General features: G+C 54.4%; 1 protein-coding gene across 1 annotated transcript in view; it reads right to left on the bottom strand.

Moving 5' to 3' along the window:
- CLIP2 (CAP-GLY domain containing linker protein 2) overlaps positions 1-24861 on the bottom strand; it is a 51110-nt gene that overhangs the window by 24641 nt on the left and 1608 nt on the right. The window contains exons 3-7 of the mRNA XM_005877214.2: positions 12061-12611; positions 5476-5600; positions 3791-4004; positions 2755-2952; positions 1269-1372 (exon numbers count right to left, since the gene is read on the bottom strand). Coding sequence (XP_005877276.1) covers positions 1269-1372; positions 2755-2952; positions 3791-4004; positions 5476-5600; positions 12061-12611 — 1192 coding nt within the window. The remainder of the gene's footprint in view (positions 1-1268; positions 1373-2754; positions 2953-3790; positions 4005-5475; positions 5601-12060; positions 12612-24861) is intronic.

The following is a 24861-nucleotide window of genomic DNA, read 5'->3' as shown; positions in this document are numbered from 1 at the left end:
CAGGGGGACACATTCACCCACCCGTGTGCCAAGACACCAAGGGGAGACGCAGGCACATTACAGCTCACAAAACAGCTCTTACTGGGCTTCTGACAGCTCCCAGCACACAGATGAGGAAAACTGAGGCCCAGAAAGGGCAAGGGACCTGCCCAAGCGCATCCAGGGCGATGCTGGGTCTTGTACCCAGGCCCTTCCTGAACACAAATCCCACAATGTCTTAAAGATCTGCTTTTGTTTTTAGGCAAGCAGGCGTGTTGCCATGGGAACCAGATGTGTGGACCCTGACAAGCATCTCTGGCAGATTTAAGTAAGCCCTCCCCTCCCCAGTCAGATGGTAACAGCCTGTGGAGCACATGCCTGGCTGAAAGCCCCCAAACAGACCCATGGTGGGGGCTGCCTACTACATGGGGAAGGGAAGGAAGCCACAGAAATCTGTCAGCCAGGAGACAGAGAAGCTCCTGGGCCAAGGGAAACCCTGTCCCCCAGGCGACCCAGGACCAAGCCAGGCCAGGGTACCCACAGAAAGGGAACCACAGCCCCACTAGCCACCGAGCCTGGGCAGGAAGAACCAGCGAATGATGAACAGGCTGGTGGCCGGGGACAAGTCCCTTTCCTACCCTGAGCCTCAGTTTCTCATGAGTGACATGAATTAACACCTGCCTAGGCTAATAGTAAGGTTGAGACGGTGCAGGTACAGCACTCAGCAGGGGGCTGACACCAGGTGCAAGGTGTTTCAAGCATCCCTTTGCTGCTGCTTCTCTAAGCCTTAGTTTCTTGACATGTGAAATGGGAACAGAGCTTCTGGACAGGAGCTATGAGCTCCATGCACAGAACCTGCCCCAGAGGGGCGCTCCGCGGACCTGAGCTGGTTCAAGGGGTGAGAGCACTGGCTCTTCCTCATGGTGCCTATCTCCCTAGGGGCACGGGGCACAGGCCACCCCCTTCACGGGGCATTCTCCTCCTGACAGGCTTCCTGAGCCGCGTGGGGCAGGAACAGTGAACCCACACAGGTGGGAAGAACAGTGTCCCCATGTGTTCAGCACATGCCGGGAGCTTTACTGGAATTATCGTGTAAGTGCCCCCAACAGCTTGTAGACATGGGGATCACCAGCCCACGTTACAGATGAGATGACTGAGGCCCACAGAGCTCATGTCACTAGTCCAAGTGACGCAGCCTGTAAGTGGTGGAAGCCGGATTTGGACCTGGGTCATCCTACGGAGGCGCAGAGAAAATGTGCTCCCAGGACCAGGGCAGGGGCAGCACATACCTCCTCTCCTCCTCCAGCTGGTTGGACAGGTCTACCTTCTCCTTCCGCACGCTCTCCACCAGCAGCCGGGCCCGCTGCAGCTTCTCCTCTGCTTCTGCAACATACTGGGCCCCCAGCAAGGGCAGAACAGGGTCAGCCTCCTTCTGGGGACCGGGGGCCAAGTGGGGGAGGGGTGGGAGGTAGCAGGAGTGGTGCAAGGAGTCAGGCCTGGAACCCTAGCCACCCCTACTCCCCTGCCAGCCTTAGGTGAGCTTGGACTGTGGGCCTGATGTGAGGGGTAGGCCCAGCTGCGGCCTCACCCAATGGGAACCTCAAGTCCACCTGCCCCCATATCTAGCACCCCAATATCTGCCACCTCCCCCAACTCCCAAGGACCTAGAACACATTGTCTTGTGAAGGCCCCTGCCACAGCACACATGAGCTTGGCCTTATTTTTTAAATATATTTTTATTGATTTCAGAGAGAAAGGGACAGGGAGAGAGAGAGAAACATCAAAGATGAGAGAGAATCATTGATTGGCTGCCTCCTGCACGCTGCCCCCTACAGGGGATTGAGCCTGCAACTTGGGCAAATGCCCTTGGCCAGAATCGAACCCCGAACCCTTCAGTCTGCAGGCCAATGCTCTATCCACTGAGTCAAACTGGCTAGGGCTGAACTTGGCCTTATTAATTCTAGCACCCAAGAGAGGGGTGAGCTGGCCCCAAATGGGGGCAATGGCCCAGGAGGGGGCTCTCATGCAGGTGACAAACATCAGGGAAGAGTAGACATGCGACAGCAGATGACTCAAGGCTGTGGGCATGGGATTACTTCCCCGAAGCCCAACCCACGAATCTGCTCGAAAGTTCAATCTGAAACGAGGACAGGTGTACACAGAAAATGTGTGCACGAGCGTTATTTTGAAAAAGTGAGAAACTGGAAATAATTTAAACAATAGCAGGGGACTGGCCACGTCAGCAAGGACGCAGCCTGTGACAGACGGCAATGCAGCTGTTCAGACGGGGAAGAATGTTCCATGACCGAGGAAAGGCTCGTACTGAGGAGGTACGAAAAAGCAGGGGACAGTTTATTTCCAGGTTCTTTTTTCTAACTTTCTTTTTTTAAAGATGTTTTTATTTATTTTAAGAGAGAGAGGAAGGGAGAGAGAGATAGAAACATCGAGGAGAGAGAAATATCAACACTGATTGGCTGCCTCCTGCACAACCCCTGCTGGGGATCAAGCCTGCCACCCAGGCATGTGCCCTGACCGGGAATCGAACTGTGACCTCTCAGTGCACGGGTGCACACTCAACCCCTGAGCCTCACCGACCGGACTCTACCCAGCTTCTGAAAGCGTGCGAACCCATCCACTGGAAGGACTTCCGCCAGTTGGAGGAGGAGTCTTCTCTGCACACCCATCGTCTGCACTCTGAGTGTGAGTGACCTGTGAGCCTGGCCTGGGAGGCTGCTGGTGCCCCTCTGGGTGCCCACTGCCCGCCTGCCCACCCACCTGCTCATGCTGCGCCTTGAGCAGGGCGATCTCCTTCTCCACCTCGCAGATGTGGCTCGTGGCCTTGGCCACCTCAGCCCGCTCCAGGTCCCGTTCAGCCAGCAGCTGCTCAATGTGCTGCTGCTTCTCCTTCAGTGCCTCTTGCAAGGCAGTCGTGCCGGAGATCTTGCGGGCGTAGCGTGAAGAGGTCTCCGTGAGCTGCAGGAGGGCATGGGTGCAGGCAGGACTCAGGATCTGAGCACCATCCAGATAACCCACAGCTACCCAGCAGGTGGGGGCCCAAGGGCCTGCACTCCCGGGGTCCTGCCCCTCCCCATGCTCGTGCCCCTACTTATGCAGGGGGAAGCGTATTATTTCAGATTCAGGAAACTCCCCCCTCCCAGGAGAGTCACAGCTGGGGCTCTGCCTCACGGTAGGCTCCCTCGCCGGGGCCACCTTCTCCTGGGTCAGGAGGAACCTTTCATCCTAGACCAGCGGTTCTCAACCTGTGGGTCGCGACCCCTTTGGCGGTCAAACGACCCTTTCACAGGGGTCGCCTAAGACCATCCTGCATATCAGATATTTACATTATGATTCATAACAGTAGCAACATTACAGTTATGAAGTAGCAACGAAAATAATTTTATGGTTGGGTCACCACATGAGGAACTGTATTTAAAGGGCCAGAAGGTTGAGAACCACTGCCCTAGACTGAGCTTGGCTAGAAGCTCTCTGCCCAGAAGGGCAGCCTCACCTTTTCCCCTCATCCAGGGTGCCTGTGGCAACCTTTCTGAAACCTGTGCCTGTATGACCTGCCCTGCATCTGTATGACCCTCAACTCCCAGGAAAGGCTCAGGCTACTGACAAATCAGTAATATAAAAATAACAACAATGTAAATGGACCAATTTCCCTCGTTAAAAGATATGTGCTTTCATCTTTCCTCAAAAACTCCAGTCTGAGGATGCCTGGCGCTAGTGCAAGTCAGGGGCACCTGGATCCCTCTGTCCTCAATCCCCAAACATACATCAGGACACCCCTCCCCAGCCCCACCCTCACCAGGCCACTGCGGCTGGGCCGGCCCCCCACAGAGGAAGCCACAGAGCTGACGGAGCTGATGGAGGAGCTGCTGGGACTGTGGGTCAGCGCTGACACACCCATGGCCATACGCTTGGTCTTCTTGGCTTTGGCTGGGCTGGTGGACGGGAAGCCGATGCGGATCACCTTGTGGATGGGCGCGAAGAGACCAAACTTGGGTGGGCACTGGAAGTACCTGGGGAAGCAAGAGAGACCCATGCTGGCATCATGGCCGCATATCCTGCAGCTTCACCTGCCTCCCCACCTCCCTAGAGCCTAGTAGAGAGGCTCATCCTTGGGGCCCAATCACCCATATCCCAAGACCAGTAGGAGAGACTCCCAGAAAGGGATTAGAGTAAGTAGGGCCTGAGATTCTTTGCAGCTGTGAACAGCTGGGGCTGGGGCAGGGTGTCCTGGTGTATATATAGGGGTTGGGAACAGCTGTTGGGCATATCTGGGGGGAGGCAGGCGAATAACAATTACTGAGCATGCTCTGCCCCAGACCCTTTTCATGAATGCTCATTTTAAGCCCCCAACCACTCCACTACTGTTTACATTTCACAGATGAAGAGACAGGTTCAGAGAGGTTCAGTAACTTGCTCAGTCACACAGCTGGTCAAGTGGCAATGCTGGGACTGGAACCTCTAGCCTGCTGGGCTCCAAAGCCGACTATGCTTGGCTCCATTCAGAGGCCACCAGGCATATCTGCAGCCCCACTCTCATGGCTGCCCTGGTCCACCCCAGACCCAAGGAGCCCCATCAGCTCTCTGCCATGGAACTCCCTGAATAGAGAAGCAAAAGTGTGTGTGTGTTGGGGGTGGGGGTGGGGGGCTGCCACCCAACCTGCCACTGAGGTCAGAAAGCAGGAGTAAGTTGAGAGAAATATCGGTCTTGAAAACAGGAAGGCAAAGTGTTGTTATAGAAACTCTGGGTGATCTCTTCAAATCTCTCCGGTCAAAGATTCAACACGGGACCAGGCGAGCTAGCTCTGTCCAGTTTCTGACTCACTTTGAAACGACCACCCCTCCCCTCCTCTTCCTACATTGAGGTCTTTGCTCGGGCTGTCCCCCAGCTTAGCATAGCTTCCTTCTCAGAGCTGCCACAGACTCATCTGGGCCACAGAAGCTAATCCAGGCAGAGCCAAAGCAGGAACGCAGGCCATCTAGCCCGAGCCCACATCCCTGACACTGCTCACCCGTCATATCACCAACCCCATCCCCAGTGATTGAGACACAGTCTTAGACCCTCTTGACCCCCACATTCCCACAGTCAATTCCCTTTAACTGGAGATGGCATGGAGCCTAGAACCAGTAGTGACCCCACCCTTGCCTGCAGAGCTCACTGTCTGATTTCCTGTGTTGTCCAGAGAAACCCCAGGGAGGCAGGGACCACTGCCTCTCCTAGCGTTTGCCCCTGACTCTGTGTGACCTTAAGCAATGACCTCTCTGGCCTCCGTTCTCTCATCTGTAAAATGGGGATGATAGCTCCACTATCTGCCCCGCACACTGCTGTGACAGAAGGATGGAGGCAGCATCTGTACTGTGGTGTCTGGCACAGCCACCCACACACTCAACACTGGCTTCCTCAGATGCCCCATCCTTGTCCCCTGCACCCACCCCAGGCAAAGACAAGCCCCCTCCCACACTCCTGGGGGAAGCCCACCGTACCTGGTGCCCGCCACCGCCCCATCGTTCTTCCCAAGGGGCTCGTCCAGCTCCACGCCACACCACTCGCCCTTGGCAAAGTCCGTCTCCCCCACATAACGCACCACGCCAGTCTTTGTCCCGCCAACCTGTTGGCACACAGAGAGACTCAGGGCTAGAGCATACAGTGGGCACAGGCAGAGGTGGTGCAGGGGCCCAGGCGCCAGGCTCACCCCACCCCTCCTTTCCACTGTGCAGGAGAGAGGAGAGCTGGGGTGAGGAGGGACACGGGTATAACCAGTACTTCTCAGGGCTGCCCCAGGCAAGAGCTTTGAGACGGACAGGTAGACCTGCATTCAAACTCTGCAGTGTGAGCTTGAGCCCGTTACCGAACCTCTGAGCGTCAGCATCTTCATCTGTGAAAAGGGATTTGTGAGGGCTACGTGCTGTGTGAATGCAGTACATACTAGAGTCTCAATACATTTTATCCTTAAAAATGGATGTTTCAAATGGTGGCTGCCAGGGGCTGGCAGGAAGAGGGAAATGAAGAGTTGTAGTTTAAGGAACAGTTTCAGGTTTGCATGACGAACAAAATCTGTAGATCTGTTGCACGACAGCGTCAATGTACTTAACATACTGAGCTGTACACTTCAAATGGTTAAGAAGGTACATTTTCTTATGTGTATTTCACCACAGTCAAAAAACTCACAGGATAGACTAATAAGTCTGATTATTACTGTAAAAATAGTTAAGTTTTTAAAAAATTAAAGTTATTTATACATAAAGAGTCAGATACTTCTAAAGCCTCCCTGAAAGTTTCTCTACTTCTCCCCAGAAGCAAAACTGTAACTCTTTAAGCTGAACTGCTTGGTATTTTACCTCCATATTTCTAACTGACATGCGTATGTTGCTACTTTGTGCCTTTTCAATTTTGGGTGCCATTCACTGACTTCCCATCAAGGAAGGGAAGTGCTAGATGCCCATCACCGCTGCTTCACACCTACTTCCGGGCTTGCCACCCTCTTCCCTGTGGGGATGTTGATCGATCCGGGTTTACACAGCTATGACCAAGCAAACAGTACTCAGGGCCCCTCTCCCCTGGGGTGGGAGTCTGGCTAGAGCACTAACAAGCCTGCCCCCGCCCCAGCGAGGTGCTGCTGCAACCTTAGTCCTCAGCTGCCTCCGGAGCAGAATCCTCTGTCTCTTTCTGTCTTTAACAGGATGAAACCAGGCAGGTATCCCCAGAGATGGGAGCAGAGTGGAAAGAGTGGGACAGTCTCCAGAGGGGACAGGTCTATGCCTGAGCCCCGCCCAGGCCAGCACAACCTGGGGAAGCTCACCTCCCTGAAGCCCCAGAGATTCTGCAGCGGCTCCCTCACGTGTGTGCCAGGCCTGCCCTCCAGTGATGAGAACACTGGATGCTGTGATGAACAGGGCCCCTTCTCTATTTACTATTTTTTGAAAGTAAGATATTTAAATAGATTTTATTGATTTTTTACAGAGAGGAAGGGAGAGGGATAGAGAGTTGAAACATCGATGAGAGAGAAACATCGATCAGCTGCCTCCTGCACACACCCTACTGGGGATGTGCCCGCAACCAAGGTCCATGCCCTGGACCGGAATCGAACCTGGGACCCTTCAGTCTGCAGGTCGACGCTCTAACCACTGAGAAAAACCGGCTAGGGCTCTATTTACTGTTTTTATTATGCTGCCCAGGATCAAACTGCTGTCAGGGGCAGAGCTGAGCTGACACCAGGCTTGTACAACCCCTAAGCCTACCTTCCCACTTTGCCACCTTGACACCCCCTGCTGGGTGTTTGACCCAGGGGTTGTGGGGGCAGGACTGGTAGAGAGAGAACCTCATCCTTCATCTCTCAGGCCCCTGTTCCTGTACCTAACCAGGCCAGCTGCCAAGGGGACCCTGGAGGGACACAGCCCTGTGGAGAACCGACCGGCCCAGTGGGGGAGCGTTGGCTGGTCAGACTGCCTGGTGGGCTGGTACACTCTGGTTACCTGCATGCTAGGCTGGCCTCGGCTGTGAGCTTTAAGATGTACTGGGAGCCTGGCCGGTGTTGCTCAGTGGTTGAGTGCCGACCCATGAACCAGGAGGTCATGGTTCGATTCCCGGTCAGGGAACATGCCCAGGTTGTAGACTTGATCCCCAGTGTGGGGCATGCAGGAGGCAGCGATCAATGATTCCACTTCAGCATTGATGTTTCTATTTCTCTCACCCTCTCCCTTCCTCTCTGAAATCAATGAAAACATTATAAAAAATATGGGCTGGGCGAGGGTAGCAGGTGGTTCTCTGGAAAGGTCCCACCCTTCTTGGGTTGCCTCTGCGGCCAGTACGTGAAGGAACGTGAAGGGACGGAGCCTTCACCTACATGGAGCTGCTCCACACAGATCCCACTTCAAGGACGGCCTGGCTGCCCTGCTTCGAGCCCCTCGGGACTGGCCCTTGTTGCAGGCCCCCTCACCTGAGCTGAGGCCTTTCCTGGGGCAGCCACACCAAGTGACTGAAAGGTGGACACCTGGCTCAACACGGGGTGCTGTGATGGACAGTCTCTCTCTAAAGCTCCCGGGCTGGCCAAGCTCTATCCCCCTGCGTGCAGTCTGACTTCTCCTTCTGCCCAGTCTCCCATAGATGCTGAAATCCTTCAACATCTGCACCGCAAGCCCACCTCAGCAGCTACTCCTGGAGAGCCCGACCTGTCACGGCAGCCTTTCTGCCATTGACGTCCTTGGGGGTCAGAGAGCTCTCCCACCACCTCGCATCTGTCTCCACGTCTTTGGCCTGGGGGCCTCCTGGAGCCACAAGCAGCAGGCCAGGCCTCTTCCTTCCTGAGACAACTTCTCTGTTCCTTGCTAATTATGCCCCACATAGTCAATGGTAGATGACCAAGACATTTCTGCTCCCCCACCCAGGCCACTGGGCACACAGAAGGTGGGGGACACAGGGAACATTCCTGGGCTGGTAGGTAGAAGCCCAGAGTCCCATCTCAGCCCTGCCCATGCCCTGCTGTGTGACTCTGAGCAAGTACTTGCCCTCTCTGAGCCTCACTGTCCTCACTCAAACAACAATCAGGGCCTGGTGGTTTCTGCCCCAGCAGGCCTCTCTCTGAGTCAGGATCGGCTCTCACTGGTCAATGACCCGCAGGTGGAGTTGTCCTCCCAATCCCTCCTGTCACCAGGTCTCACCCTGCCCTCTCGGTTCCTGCTGCTCTGCATTTCCAACCTGGAATATATTTTGTCTTCAATGACCTCAATCCTAAACTGGTGGTTGCGTGGATGATCCCTGTGTCTGCCACACCAGTCATGCTGCCTCTGAAACCGACTTCCCTAAAACCCATGCAGACAGACCACCTCCTGGGCTACAGCAGGGGCAGAGGGTGGGAAAGCCAGGCAGGACAGCCAGCCTCTGGGCCCAGCTCGGCTGCTTCCACTGTAGGTGCTGTGGGAAACTCGGGCCTCTCAGTCTGTGAAATGGGCGACTGTGAGAACAAGAGGTGATCCACGAAACCCAATGCACAGCTCCAAACAGCATCTGAAAACCGCGTCTGACAGGCATGTAACACAACTTCCAGTATTTAGGTAACACTATTCGGGGAAGGGGAGGCATGCTTCTACTGTGGTCTCCAGGTCTCCCTCTCACCCTCCAGAGGTTCCTCCAGGGACCAGGGCCTCTCAGGGCTGAAGAGGAAATGGATGGTGGGTGTAAAGTTTTCGGCACAGGGTTCCATTCACAGCAAGCGCTTGACCAATAGAAGCCAAGGACATTCAGGCCATCGTGAGCCACTGCATGCCCTCAGGGAGCCTCCCTGAGCTCTGAGCACTTCACTGCACCCAGGACCCCCTGGCTGAGGAGAATGCCCACCCATCATGGAATTTAAAAAAAAAAGTTTTTATTGATTTTCAGAGAGAGGAAGGGAGAAGGAGAGAGAAATAGAAACATCAATGATGAGAGAGAATCATTGATTGGCTGCCTCCTGCACACCTTCTACTGGGGATGGAGCCACAATCGGAGCATGTGCCCTGATTGGGAATCAAACAGTGACTTCCTGGTTTATGGGTCAACACTCAACCACTGAGCCACACTGGACAGGCCCAACACAGACTTTAATGCTGACAATAGCTAACACTTCACAGAGGTTACACAGAGCCACGCAAGACAGATGAACTATTATCCCCATTTTACAGTAGAAGAAACTGAGGCAGAGAGGATAAATAACTTGCCCATGATTACTTATCTAGTACATAGACCTTATGGGGTAGTGTTGAGGCCCAAATGAAACCAGGATCCAGGGATATCTTTAAAGGGCAGCACAACTTAATAAGCATAAACACCGTTACTCATGTTCATAAATAATGAACACAGCTCACACCTTTGACCCAGGTCAGAAGCGGACTTGTGGTTGGTGAAGCTAACAGCTTAGGCAACAGGGACCCTCACCTGCACTGGCCTCTTCCAAGGCCCTGACAATGCATTCATGGGAATCACATGATTTACAAAATTTTCCAAAGCAATATTTTTTCATATAGTTTTTCCTAGAGTCCCTCATCCTCAAATTGTGTAAGGTCAGGCCTCTGTAGTCACCCATGTCCGGGATATAATTTTTTAAGGGTGGGACAGGGACCGGAAGGAGAGGTGTCAGGTGTTCACAGCAGGTCCAGGGGAGAAAAGCAAGGTCCAGGGTCAGCAAGCCAGCTGGGTCCTGGCAGTGCTGGACCAGCCAGGAGGACTAACCCAAGGGCAGCTGCAGGTGAGGGTGGGGTGGGGGGCAGGTAAGGCCCGATCCTTGTGGTAGAAACAACCCCCTCGTTCAGATTCCTCTCCCCCACCAGAATCCAAGGGCGTCCGGGCAGGCACAGCTGATGAGTGAATAAAGGATGAATGGCCCATCAACTCCTGGCTGTGAGTCCGGGGCAGGCTGTTTCCCAGGCTGAGCCCAGTTTCCTCATCTGTAAAACGGGGGGATAACCCCTATCTCGTAAGGCAGAGGGGGAGGACCCACAGGGACAAGGTACAGAAAGTGCTGGGCAGGTGCCCAGCATGGGGTACACCCCCCAGAAAGCACTGTCTCAAAGAGTGGACTCAGCCCACTCGTGGGCTGGGAAGTCAATGGGGCGTCTGCTGCTACTGCTGCCAGCTCTGATGAAGGCTTGAGGTTTCAATGGGGAAATGGGTATAAACATTTCCTCTCATCCCCCTTACCCAAATGCGCTTCCCAGAAGCCTCCAGGAGAAACCATGGCCCTGTGCGAGGTCTCTGGAGTGGGGAAGGAGGATCCCAGGAAGTGATAACTTGTTGGGATCCCCACATTGGGACTCCAGAGCCCGTCAAACCCTTCCCCACTCAGCCTGAGAGCTCCGGCCATGTGCTCCCCACCTTGAGGTGGGAAACCCCTCCACTCGCCCCCATCTGACCTGAGCACAGGAACCTCTCCCTCCATCAACTGATACCTTTCCTTGACTCCTCAGACCCCAGGCCTGCCCAACACCCTTCAGGTAATTTTTTTTTTTTTTAGAAATTATCTCTTCTTTATTGCTACATTCATATAAAAAGTTTGATACATTTGGGGAGGTAAAAGAAAGCCACAGTGTATATAAAGAAAGTTGTAGGAAGTTAAAAAATATATGGCTTTAGTGTTTGGAAAAGCAGTTATGAATTGCTCCTTGGGTTTACGTATCCAGGCGATTGCAATTCTGGGTTTGGAACTCTTGGAAGTCCTCTGGGATGGTGTCGTTGCAGCGATACCTAAGGTTGGACCAAATGATGTTTTCTTGGGAGAAGCAGAAGACGCCGAGCCGGCCTCCTCGCATGGTGTTATTCTCATCTACCCAAAACCATGGTTCTTGAAGGACAGGGTCAGCCTGGAGCCACCTGGGCCCTGGATTTGGCACAGCAGGTCTTGGCCCTATTCTGTGTGCCTTGCCACCCCCAGCCTAGGTCTGGCTCACAGCAGGTACCAGGAAAACACTCCCACATTCATACTACAGGGTGAATCCAGACTCTGAAGGGCTTGAGGGCAACTGCCCCTCTCTTACTCCTGCCCCAACAGCGGGAGTACCGGAGAAGAGGGACCCCTGGCAGGTAGACTTGCCTAGAGAGCCCGTGGGCTCTTGTGACCCAATTCTCTCCTCCACAGCAACAGTGATTACTCTCCGTTACCGTTAATTAGATGTCTGAACCAACCGCTGACCCTGGGCCAGGGTCTTGAGCACTCTAGTCCCTGGCCATTTCAGTATAGGCCTCGCACATCCATGATGGTGGCCCAGATCAATGGATATCATCAATAATAGCTAACATTATGGGGCACTCACTAAGTATAGGCACCATCTAAAGGCATTATACATATTAATGCATTTCAACTTATGAGGAAGGTACTATTAAAATTCCCATTTTATAGATGGGAAGACTGAGGCCCAGAAAGGTTAAGACACCTGCCCAGGGTCATGCAGCGACAGTCTGCAGAGCCCACTTAACCTGTCTCCCTGGTCCCTCTGTGTGGTTCTAACAAGGAGTGGGTGACCCAGCCGGGACCCCACCCCTGACAGCCCCCTTGTTCCAGCTTGCCTAGTGGGGTGCAGCAGTGGGGGGAAGGGACTCACCAGCACACGGTCTCCCAAGCGCAGGTCCTTGTCACCCCGCTTCACAGAGCCACTGTCGGAGAGGTTGGAGCCCGACTCGTTGCCTGTCTTGACGGAGCTGTTGAGGACACTCTCCCGAAGCGGGATGACGCGGCTGGTCAGCGGGGGTGTGGCCGTGCCCGAGTGCAGCGACAGGTTCTGGGCGGTCAGCGACTCCACCGAGTGGGTGTCACTGCCCGAGCCCTCAGCCGTGGGCTGCCGGGTGAGCTTGGAGGGCCGCGTGAAGATGCCCTGCAGGGCCGGGCACTCGAAGTAGCGCACGCCGCCCACAGCGCCGTCGTTCTTGCCCACGGGCTCGTCCAGCACCACGCCGGCCCACTGGCCGGGTGCGAACTGCGTCTCGCCCAGGTACTGCACCACACCTGGCTTCACGCCATTCACCCATACCCGCTCGCCGACCTCAAAGTCCCCCACGAAGTCATCGCCCACCTCGGCTGCCTTCGGGCCCGGCTTCTCAGGGGCAGCGGGCACAGCCACAGAGGGTGCCGAGGCCTGCTTGTGCAGTGGGGAGCCTGGAGAGTGAGGAGAGAGGCAATGGTTAGGGCTGAGTGAGAGCTGGAAGGTGCCAGTGCTGGTTACCTGATGGGGAAACTGAGGCAGGTGTGGTTGGCAGTGTGGGCTTGGGCAGGTCTCATTCTTCATGGACCTTGTGCCCCAGCAAAAGACTATTCCTTGACAGCTGGCCATAGCCACAGACATTTTAGGGCAAAGAAAGAGCCAGGAAAAATATCTTACTCCACCCCTAAACCTCCCCTCTCCTCCTTCCCAAGTCTGAGCCTCAGGGTTGTGCAGACCAGAACAAGTGGGAGGGAGGAGGGCAAGTGTGTAACCTCATTCCTAGGACTGAACGTGGGGTTCTCTGGCCTGAACTGGGCCCCCTAACCCAGTCCTCCTCGTAGGAAGGAGGACCCTGAGGCTGAGAGAGGCAAAGGCCTCGCCCAAGGCCACACAGCAGAAATGGGACTCAAACTCTGGGAGGGGCCTACCTCCCAGGAGGTAGGGAAGGGAAGCAACTTGCTCAAGGTCACTCAGGAAAGGACAAAGCAGAGCTGGCCCCACCGTGCTCTGTGTGTGTGTGGCTCCTGGGTCCTAGGCTCCTGGGAAGGTGGGAGCTCAGAAAGCCTTCCTGTTTGCACCTCAAGGTCTGGAGGCTGCCCCTCCTTCCTGCCAGATCACGCATCAAGCAGAGGAGAGCTCATCCTTCTCTATGCCAGAGGCGATGGGCTTGTGAAACACAGACGGATACAGGGGGCAAGCAGGTGTTTCTGACCCTGATGTTTCCATGGGCAGCCAGTGGAGGGGGCCCAGGGCAGCAGCTCCAACCTGAGTCCTTTCATCCAAGGCCAAGGGCCCCGGGGCCCCGGCCTGGCTGGATGCTGTCTCGGGCTGGAAACCAACCCTTAAGGACAGAGCTTCCGGGACGAGGAAGCCACACAATTCCAAGGCAGGCCCAACACACGAGGCCAAGCAGCAGGGTCTCCCTCTGGCACTGGCAGCGGTGGTGGGAAAGCACGTGGCACCCAGGCCCAAGCAGCCAGGACGGGGTCCTGACCAGGCGGGAAGGGACTACCTCTCACCTGGGAGCTGGGCTTCGGGAGATCAACGAGCTTTAATGCTGAATTTGATCAACAACCGCAGTCATCAGACCCACTGACGGGTGCTCTGTGCATGGAGGCTGGCATGCAGCAGCCACCTGGCCCTCACAGCTAACCCTGCGAAGGGATTTTGTTGTCCCAGTTTTACAGCTGAGGACACGGGCCCAGAGATGGCAGGTGCTTCATCTCAGCTCCCAAGCAGTAGGCAGCAGAGTCAAGCCCTGGCCAAAGGCCTCTGGCTCCTGGTGCAGGGCACTTTCAAATCATCTAAAAAACGTACACACAATGCCCACAATGCCCAGCCCCAAACTACCATCACCCCAAATCGTGGACTCCCCTGAATGGACCTATTTCCCAGAATCTGGCTAAACCCTAGGCTTCCCTACAATCAGGAAACAATCTCATCTCTTACTTCTTCGTATGTAAGGATGTCCCCCTCCATTTCTTGTGGAGATGAGACGCCTGAGTGGGACCCTGGTTTGGGGCCCAAGGCTCTCTTCCACCACCGAGATCCCAGGAGGCGGAAGTCACAGTGGCTGAGGGGGCAGGTCCTGGAGCCCAGCAGTCCTGCTCTGGAACCCAGCTTCCCCCGCCCCACCTGTGTCGCTCACCTGCACCTCTCTTCTGGGCTGTTGTGTGACTCGACAGGGACAGTGCCTGCCTGGTCCATACGTGTGCCCACGAGTGCTAGCTTTTGTTATTTCATGAGAATGACTTATACAAAAACTAAGGGGCTAGAAAAAAATTAAAAATCACAAAAGGCCCAGGAGGCAGAAGAAGGGCTTCCAGGCAGGTTCTGGTGGTCTTGGGCAAGTGGCTCCAGCCCTGAGTAAAATAAGGGGGGCGGGGGGGTGGGGCGAGTCCTCTGAAATTGACATAAAACACCGAATGCAAGTCAGTTGACACAGACCCCACCCTGCTGGTTCCTTGTGCCTGGGCCAAGCTCCTGGGAGTCCTCAATCTTGATTTAGGATTTAGGACAATCCTGTACCACAAAGAGCTGCTGGCTATCTACCTCACCAGGTCAGGCAGGCACCTCCCTTAGGCAAAGCTGCTCTGAAAAGCAGGCAGAAGGGAAAGAAGCCCCCACCCCCTCCTAACACTGCCCAAGGGGCCGGTGGGCCCATCAACAATGAGGTGTCGATGTGATCACCATTAAAGCAGCAAAGAGCATTTATGAAGTGCCAGTGCATGTGCCCCAATAGGCTTTTAATATGTTGCATTCTTATCTTGCAGACGAGGAAACAGAGGCTATGGGACTTGCCCCCTGTTATCCAGGCAGGAGTCGGGCCCGCTGGTCTGGCCCAGAGCCCTCCCTCTCGATGACGCCCCAGGAGGGCACACGTGCCTAGCAGGTGTCAGTGTCGTCTCCGTATCCATTTCTACAACACTTCCCTGTGCCAAGGGCCTGCCTGATGTCTGTTACCTGAACTGAACGGTGGTGGTCCAGGTACGAGCCTTCTCTACCTGTCCTCTGCTTACAGAGGAGAGTCCCAGGTCCCAGGGAACCCAGCTATTCTCAGCTATTCTTGGCAAAAGGCTGCCTACTCAGCTGTCGTTTCCCCCAGCTGTCCTGGCTCAGGCAGACCCTCAGGTAATATTTCTTCCCCACCCGCCCCTTCCAGGGGCCACAGGCCCAGGGACCAGTTGTTTCAACAGCTGCTAAAATCCAGGTCAAACCCTGGGGCAACCGCACTCTGGCATTTCGCTCCATTTTTCCTCTTTGGCAAACCCTCATCAAATCCCCTCTCACACTGGGGAGGCATGGAAAACCCTTCCAGGGCTGCTCCTGTTGTCCTCCACTCACCTTCCCAGCAATCAAGCTTTCCTATTTAAATGTTTATCACAGAGGTCTTTCATAGGCCACGGAAGAAAATTAGAAAACATAGGTTAGCGATTTTTAAAAAAATTAAAGCACCAATAGTCCTATCATACAGACATAACACAGTTAACGTCTTTTGCAACAGCATGGAGGGACCTGGAGAACATTGTGCTAAGTGAAATAAGCCAGTCAGAGGAAGACAAGTATCACACAGTCTCACTTTTATATGGGATCTAATGAACAAAATAAAACGATGAACAAAATAGAAACAGAAGCATGGATGCATGGAAGAGACTGACAGCTGTCAGAGGGGAGGGGGCTTAGAGGGCTGGATAAAAGGCGAAGGGATTAAGAAAAAAAATTTTAAAAATATATATATACACACACACACACACACACACACAACAGTGTGGTGATAGCCAGAAGGAAGGGGGGGGAGGGTAGGTGGGCAAAGGCGGGGAAAGGGGACAGAAAGAGACTTTGCTTGGGGCGATGGGCACACAATGCAGAGTGCAGGTGATGTTATGTTGAGTTGTACACTTGAAACCTGTATGGTTTTATGAACCAATGTCACCCCAATAAATGCTTTTTAAAACTCACTAAAACAAACAAACAAGCAAACAAACAAATAAAATAAAACATAATTTAAAAAAACAAAACGCTTTCAGAGTCCCCTTCCCTTCAGGGAGCCATTGTAACACACTGGCTAGGCCTGGCCCCTTCTCTTATCTGGGCCTCACTTTCCCCGTGGGACAACTAAGAACTGGGTCAGAATAGCCAGGGACCCGGCCAGCACTGATATTCTATAGACCCCATCTCTCCTGGAGGAGCTGCTGTGAGTACTCCAGCTCTCGGACCTGCCCCCCCCCCACCCCCCTCACGGCTCTGAGGCGCTGAGGCAGGCCCTGGAAGCTCCCTGAAGCCAGGATCTGGGCCCTGCTCCTTCCAGGTTCCTGCACAGAGCAGCAGGGGTCTCAGCAAACCGCCGAGGCAGCGACAGACTTAGCTCACAGAAGCAGCTGATCCTTTCCTAGACGCGGGCACAAGGACATTTCTTGCTGGTTTCAAGTTCAAAGTAGAACTTGGATGGAAGGGCTAATGGACATGGTGTGGAGTGACAGCAGCTGGTGGCCTGGCCCACAGTAGGTGGAGGCCCAGGTGAGAAGGCATCCTCCCCTCTTTCCACAAGGACTCAAGTCCCACCTGCCTGGGGAGGCAGGGACAGGTCCTTTCCACACCTGCCCATCTCAGCTGCTGAGGTTCAAGATGTCAGTGCCCCTGACTTCAGAGCCAGGTACAGTATGTTTTAAAACTTCACATGGCACACCAGTGTGCTGCAAAACACTGGTTAAAACCGCTATCCTAGAGGAAAGCTAAGAGCCCTCTTCCCTTTTCAGAAGCAAACTTCTATTCCCGTTTGGTCTTCCTGGGAGCTGCCTCCCCATCTCTCCTCTCTCCCCGGACTGGCTCTCCAACAGAGCCCACCGTGGCATCAACACCCCGGCCCATGAAACAGCAGGTTCTGCTCCTGTTGTCCTCCACTCACCTTCCCAGCAATCAAGCTTTCCTATTTAAATGTTTATCACAGAGGTCTTTCATATGCCACGGAAGAAAATTAGAAAACATAGGTTAGCAATTTTTAAAAAAATTAAAGCACCAATAGTCCTATCATACAGACATAACACAGTTAACGTCTTGGTGTGTGTTTCTCTAGGCCTTATATGTACATGCATATGTACTGCATAGTTAAAAGCAGAAGCAAGGCCATATATAGATATGACTCGGTCTCCTGCACTTGGAGAGGTGGGTATTTCCCATCCGGCACCAACGAAGGAAGTGGCTCCATCCGCTGAGGAGACTCTGCTTCCCAGGCCCTCTCTGACCCTCAGCTCCCGACCCCTCCCCATGGACACTGCTGGAGGGAGGCCGACAGTGCTCGTTCCCGGACCTGTGGTTGCTGTCCCTGCTGTCCACCCTCTCGGAAAGCTCCCTGTTTCTGTGACAGGACTGGGGGCCTCTCTGCCTCTTCCATCCTGTTGGTCCTTCCCAACAGGGCAGCCTCTGTCCATTCCTCCTCCCACCTACATTCCAGCCAGTAGCTGCTGGTAAAGGCTGAACAACTAGCTCTCTGGGAGGAAATAAATAAATAACTCTGATCTGTAGCATTTGCCAATTTCCATGGTGTAAATTTTCCCACCATGGCCAATTTCAAACTACCAGCATGATATCACTGAACATGGTGTTGGAAGAAATGATATAGTATTTCCACCATAGAATAAATAACCTCAAAAACAGAGATATTATAAATCTTACCATGAGTAAAATAATAGCAGTATGAGGGTGCAAACACTACCAGAAGTACCACTAGAAGTCATGAGTTTTGAACATATTACCTTTGTTTTTTAATAGAATTTACTTAATTGTAAATTTACACAATCTGCTTTAAAAAGAATGGCTGTGATTAACATCTGTCTGGCAAAATTCCTGAAATTTCACAACTGGTCCTTGTGAGCTGGCATGGGTTGGCACTACCACACCACCAGTTCCAGCCCAGCCCACACCCTGGATGGGTGGCTGATCCAAGACACGTATACATTCTCTACATACCCCACAAATGAGAGATCGGAAGAGGATACAAAGAAGCACCAAGTCCCTGATAGTCTACACCAGGGGTCCTCAAACTACGGCCCGCGGGCCACATGCGGCCCGCCGAAAACATTTATCCGGCCCGCCGGGTGTTTTTGCCGCCGCTGCCTGTCCTGCTTAGCAGCCGACTCGTCCCGGGCCCGCAATGCGCATGTGTGGAATGTCTGAGGGACAGTGAACTGGTCCCCTGTTTAAAAAGTTTGAGGACCTCTGGTCTACACTATGAGAGCAGGGCGGGGAGAGGGGGAGAGGCAGGAGAAATGGCCTCCTTCTCTGGTCAGTGCCTGGGGAACCCTGACCTACACTGTGACTGTGCTCCCCACATAACCCTACCCCCTCCTGAAGCTTCAGCTACTGCCTGTACACTGACATACTTCTGCTTTTTAAAAGACACTGGTAAATCCTCCTTGTAAAAGATCTAAATGACACCGGAAGATATAGAATGAAGTTGGGCCCTAACTGCACTCTCCAGCTCAGATTCCTTCCCTGGATACCAGACCTGCCCACCTAGCAGCTGCCTCCTCCAGGATGTCCCCCAGAATCTCACACTTGACATCCTGAACCAAAGGACCCCCCCCTCCTCTAAGAGCTCTTCCTCTGTCCTCCCCATCTCGGAAGTGCCCCCTACCCATTCATTTACTCAGGCCCAGACCTTCATTGCTCCTTCCCCTCCTACCACAACAACCTAGTTACCCATCAAGATCCAGTAATTCCACAGAAGAAATAACTCCTAAATCCACATTTCTGTCTAGGGTCTCAAAGGCCCCTCCCAAGTTTAGGCCCTTGAAATTTCACACCTTGCTCAGCACAGCAACCTCCAAAATGGTCTCCCAGTCTCTAGTCGCCCCCCCCTTTGCTCCAGGCCCTCCTCCAAAGCCTTCAGAGTGAGCCCTCTGCAAGGCAAACCTAATCACACCATCATCCCTCCACCCTGTCCATTTGAAATCTTTAGATACAGATCACTTTTTATGTTACCTTTTTGCTTTTTTAATGCTACTTTTGTAATGAAATATAATAACAATGAAGTACAATGTTTTCAAGAAGAAAAACTAAAATAAGGAAGGTAATCTTTGCCCCATTTCCCAATGAAATAATTTAGAAAGAAAAAACTAACTCACTGTCTTGTCATTCACAAAGCCAACAAAAAACAAAACCCGAATCTAAGTGCCCCAAAAGAGGGGAACAGTGATGTAAATTATCAAGCCACCCTTAAAAATTATTCTCGCAAGGAAATGTTTCTGATGTGATGCTTGATGAGAAAGCAAGGTTTCAGGGTGTCCCAACACACAGCACTGAGGCACAAATGCCTGGGGCTGGGGGAATGGGAACACGGGGACAGGACAAAAAAGAATCTATTTGAAAAAACACAAGCAGGGGCTTTGCAGGAACCCACAGGGACAGGTGTGCTATGAAGTCTGTCTCTGCCGTGAGAGGCCAGAGGGAACAAAGCGCGCCTATGCTAGGATCTGGTCCCTCCAGGAGCTGGTCCGTTTCCTAAATGTCCCACAGGGTGTTAACGAGTACAATGAAAAATAAAACTTAATCCCAAACTGCAAACAAGCTTGAGAACCAGTGGCTTAAACAAAGCTAGGGTTATGTTGCTGCAGGACTTTTCAGAGCCTTTAAAGTGCACTGTGGCCACTTAGGAAGGGCTATAAATAAGGTAACCACACGATTCATCGGCCAAAACCAGGCACCTTGGAGAGAAAGGAGGTGTTATTAAGACAGCATCGTGCCAAGACCACAGGTGTAAACTAGGGCTGCCCCAGGCTGAACATGGCCGCCCTGGCCTTAAAGTACAGCATTTCCCTCTCTGTGTCACCTAAGGAAACCCTGCCTGCCCATCAGACCAGCTCCAATAGCCCTCATCGGCAGCCACCCGCCAGGGCTCCATTCTTCCTTGGTTTTGCACAGTCTGCCTTCCAGGATACGCATCTGCACCCCACCCAGAACCCAAGTGCTGGGAGGTGGGGCCCATACCAACTCCTCCCCCCATCCTTGGAGCCCCAGGACGGAAATGCAGGCTGGCCGTGACGCTGAACTCCCCTCCCTGGTGGCCCCAAAGCAACACACATAAATGCCCACAGTCCCTGAAGAGGCTCTCTGCTCTAAGCTCCCCCTCCTCACCAGCTGGTGCTCAAGGCATAGGGCACGAAGAAGGGACAGGTCTCCATGCATTCCTCACGGGAGCCTGGCTTTGCCACCATGAGCCCCAGCCCAGTTCACCCTGAGGTCAGTCCAATACGGCCTTCAGAGAGAGCCGAGTCCATCCGTCTCAGCGCACCCTGACCAAGGCAGGGACCATCCCTTCTGGCTACCACAGGCCCTGCATCCCCCTGCTGCACTGCCTCCAACCACCCATCCCTGGAGAAGGGACGGCTCTCAGCCACTATGGGGTGGGCCTCAGTCCCAGGGATTGCTCATCATCCTTCTAGAGCCAAATGGAACTCAGAAGCCCCCTGCCATTCCCTCTACCCCCAAATCAGGAGGGTAGAGCCACCTCCCAGCAGACTCAGCCAGGGACCCAGGGAAGAAAGAAGTGGGCGGCTTACCCTGGAAAGAGCAGAGCCAGCTCCCCATGGAGGAGCCCCGCTGCCGCCACACACCGGGGCGGCAGTGCTGGCAGCTGGGCCCCCACCCCCTGGATCAATACCAGTGACGTCAGGAGCATTAGGAGGCTTCGATGCGCCTCCCCTCCACAGCCCAGCCACAAAAATGCTCAGCTTGGCTTTCCCCATCCTGAGGCCATTAAAAAGTTTAGGATGTGGTTAGGGAGAGCCAGAGAGGTTGACCTTGAAGGGAGTGAGTGCTGCTGGGGCCGTGCTGGCTGGTCTGGCTCTGCAGGGCTGGCAGCCCTAGTTCTGCCCAGGTTTGCACAGCATCTGGGACAAGTCACTTACAACGGGGATGATGCCTCCTGCCCTCCCAGGGAGCAGGGGTACCAAGGTGAAAGACAACCCTTTAGGGCGGGGTGGGGTGGGGTCAGTGTCTAAGACTAGAGGCCAGCTCTGGGGCCCCGTTGGGGCAGGGCAGGCTGGCTGCCATGTCTGGAACACCCAGGAAGTGCAGGGGTATCCAGGCCCAACTCAGTAAGCCAGAACTAAAAGCTCTGGGACCAGCCCCAGGTGGACCCTTTGCAGGGATCGAGATATAGGGGTGAACCCCACCCCGAGTAGCCCGCTCCCTGTCTGAGGGGAAATCCATGCATTCTTCCTTGACCTCCTGTGTCCTGGGTCCGCAGCAGGAGGAATGGCCGCAGGCACATTAGGGGACAGTTGTGAGCAGCTTAACGAGAACAGCCCACTCCTCCCACCCTGCCCACCTGTCCGGGGTCTGAGCTGAGTGTGTAGAGCTGGGACTGAACTTGGGGCACCAGCCACCCCACCAGATGCCAGTGGCTTGAGCCAGCTTTAGATCCAGCCTAGCCTGAGTCTCAACTCCAGCCCCATCGCTCTCTGGCCCTGTAACTCTGGGCAACTTAGCTGAGAGCTCCAAGCCTCAGTTTTCTCATCTTTAAAATGGAGAGAAGAGCAGTTATCTCACTGGGTTGTTAATGAGAAATGTGATACGATGACTGCTGCAGAGCCTGCTTGTGACATAGCAAGTGTCAAATTTTGTCCCTCCTGGAGAGGACACCTCTGGGGCTGGACCACTCTGTGAGGGATGGGAAAGGTCCTTCAAGGCCTGCCTGCCCCCTCGGAGCAAGGGCAGAGGGGAGGGCGACAGTGGTTGTGGTCCCTTCACTCAGCCCAGAGTCCGCCCCAGGCCACTGCAGTCAGCCCTTCCTGTTGGGGCCAATGGGACGCCTGGCCTGGCCTGCCCTGACCTGGGGCTCAGGAGGGAACCCCATGGAAGGGCTAAGGGCCCCTGTTCACAGTATGCTGCAGCCCCCACCCTGCCGATCACCGCAGGCTGCTCCTGACCCAAAGGGAGGGCCGTATGCCAGCAGCAGTCTTGGGCCGCCAGCCTAGAGGCCTGAACCCCCTTCTCCTTCAGGCCCAGGATAGATTCCAAACCCCCAGGTGGTCCCAGGCACAGCTCCCCAACTTCCATCTGGGGCCCTGACTCATGCCCTGGACTTGAGTGACCGCCCTCCTTGCCCACTGGTTCTCAGACATCTCAAACCTCAGGGCCTTTCCAACCACTATTCCCTCTGCCTTGATGTTCTTCCCCTAACCTCAGCTGGGCTGGCTCCTGTCACTCAGATCTTTGTACCCATGTCACCTCCTGAGCAAGACCCTCCCTGACCTCCTGATCAGAGCAGCCTCCAAGTGCTCCATCCTGTCCGGCTGGGATGCCCCGGACCTTGCTGCCTCACTCAGGCCTTTGCCCACAGGTATGTCCCAGACACCCTCCTGCACACCTGCTCGGACCACCTCTGGGCCACCTGCTAGTGTGAGAGACCCCCTACCACGGCCCCCTGGCTCTGCTGCTCTGTGTGTCACAGCTCCTGGGACCGACACAGGCCCTCCATCTCACAGGGCAGGGGGCAGGGGCATCCGTCCAGGCCCAGCCCTTGGCTAGACCCTCTGCCAGGAAGCTGAGCTCATGCTTGGGAGGCAGCCACGGCCCCGATTCCCAAAACAGATTCCAGCTTTTTACTGTCCCCATCCCCAACCAGGCTCGTCTCCTCAGGCTCATCTTTCAGGGCCCCTGCCCCTCACACAGGGTCCCAGCCTCCGATGGGGCAGCACCTCCAGCACCACAGAGAGCAGATGGCCAGTTCTAGCGGGTGGGGGAGCAGCCTGAGGGGCCCTGCCCTGCTGCTCCCACCACCCCTCCTCTCCAGAGACTCTTGTTATGAGCAGGGACAAAGCAGCTCTGGGTGGCAGACATCTCCCTTCCCCTCTCACAGGGTTTCTCTGCCTCTGCCAGCTCTCCCCCAGCCTGGGTGTCTGCAAAGGCAGCTGGTGCCAGAGGAGGGAGGGCACCGCCAAGCCCAGCTGCAGCCTTTCACGCCCACGTGGAGTACAGGGGCATGGCTCTGTCATCAATCAGACATTCATGGAGTGGCACCTCCTCTCTCTGCAACAGCCCTTTGGGGTGGGGGGGGGCAGGCCAAGTCAGACCACTGGCCCCCACCCTCAGGGCTCCCAGGCCACTGTGCAGTGTGACCAGGAAGCAACCAGCACGCCACACCGCGTGCTCCATCCCCATTCCCTGGAGGGACTACGACGCAGCTGTTCTAAAGGACGGCAAAGACACTGCAGGCACCATCCAAGGTGGAACGGGAAGATGCAAACGCGGGCACAACCCATGATTTAACGACTAAACAATATGTGCAGCAGGGAAAGACGGGAAGGGAATCGTCACAGTGGTGGCTGTGATTACGTTCAGGGGAGGGCTGCTGCTTCTTTTATCACTTTCCAGTTTTCTGTAATGAGATTACAGATGGGTGGAAGGAAAAGAAATTACTCTTTAATGAGTTCTGTACCTGCAGGCACTTCACATTCCTTCACTGACACGATCTCATCAGAGATGCTATGCTCCCATTAGTGGCTCGGAGAGGTTAAGTAACTCAGGGGCAGAGCACATTAGATCTGGATCAGAGCCACATTCAGGCCCCTCTCTTGACCAGGGGGGAGCAATGAGGAAAGGACTCTCTCCAGGAGAGAAGAGGGTCAGTGTCAGGCCTGGCTGGTGCCCTTCTCCAGAAAGTAGGCTACCCACCGCCACTGTCATCGCCCCCCTGCACCTGACCAAGCTCAGCCCACTCGGTGTCTGCCCACACTCTACTCCACTGCCTGCAGGTCCTCCTCTTCGCCAATACATCCTCCCACTGTCAAGGCTACGCTCTTTCAGGCTTCCTCCAAGAAGTCTTTCCTGATGACCCACGTATGGTGGTCAGAGCCCTGGCAGTGAGTACAAATATCCTCGCCTGGGTGACCAATTGCCACTGGTCTCCCCAAGCCGTTCTTAACCCCCGCCGCCCATTCTGCACCTGGTGGCCTGAGGGATGTGTACCTGCCGTCATTCCTCTGCTAACACCCTCCCACAGCTCCCATCACACTGAAACCCAAAGCCCCTGCCCTTCATCATCTGCCTCTGCCACCCTCCCCAGCCTCATTCACACTCCTCCCCACCCAGACCTGCTTTCCTTCTTAACAAACACAGTCCATCCCTGCCTCATGGCCTTCGCTCCGCTTGTTCTCTCCACCTAGAACGTCCTTCCCGCCTTGTTTTCTCCCGCCTGGCCTCTTCTCATTGCTCAGGAGCCTCCCAGGAGTAAAGGAAGGTTTGCCACCTCAGAGGGGGAGTCTGGACCTGCCTGTGTAGGTCCCCCGTAGCCACACCACACAGCTTCCTCACCCTGTCATGCTGGCTGTTTGGCTCTGCCAGGGACCTGGTTCTGCCAACTGCCCAAGTCTTTGGCTCAAACTCTCCTTGACCCAACCCAGGACCCAGATTTCCCAGTCTGGCCTCTGGCTATTTTTTTATCTCCCCAACTTCTGTGCCAATCAGATGACATGGAAGCATCAGACCTTGGTGGCTGCTATATACTCAGAGCAAGGATCTGTGCCCAAAGATGTTCATCACAGCATCTTTTATCAAAGTGAACATAAAAATCAGTCTCAATTTTCAACTGCAGAGAATGGGTTAAGGAAATTTTTCCAATTCCTTCTATCGTATTCCTTTTGATTTACAACCCTCCAGTGGCACCCTGCTGCTATTAGGATGTCAGTAAAACTCCCTGTATAA

The sequence above is a fragment of the Myotis brandtii genome, unplaced genomic scaffold (genome assembly GCF_000412655.1).
Source record: "Myotis brandtii unplaced genomic scaffold, ASM41265v1 scaffold510, whole genome shotgun sequence".
NCBI classification, from domain to species: domain Eukaryota; kingdom Metazoa; phylum Chordata; class Mammalia; order Chiroptera; family Vespertilionidae; genus Myotis; species Myotis brandtii.
Note: the sequence above shows the minus strand (reverse complement) of the source record. Positions and strands in the feature narration are given on the sequence as shown.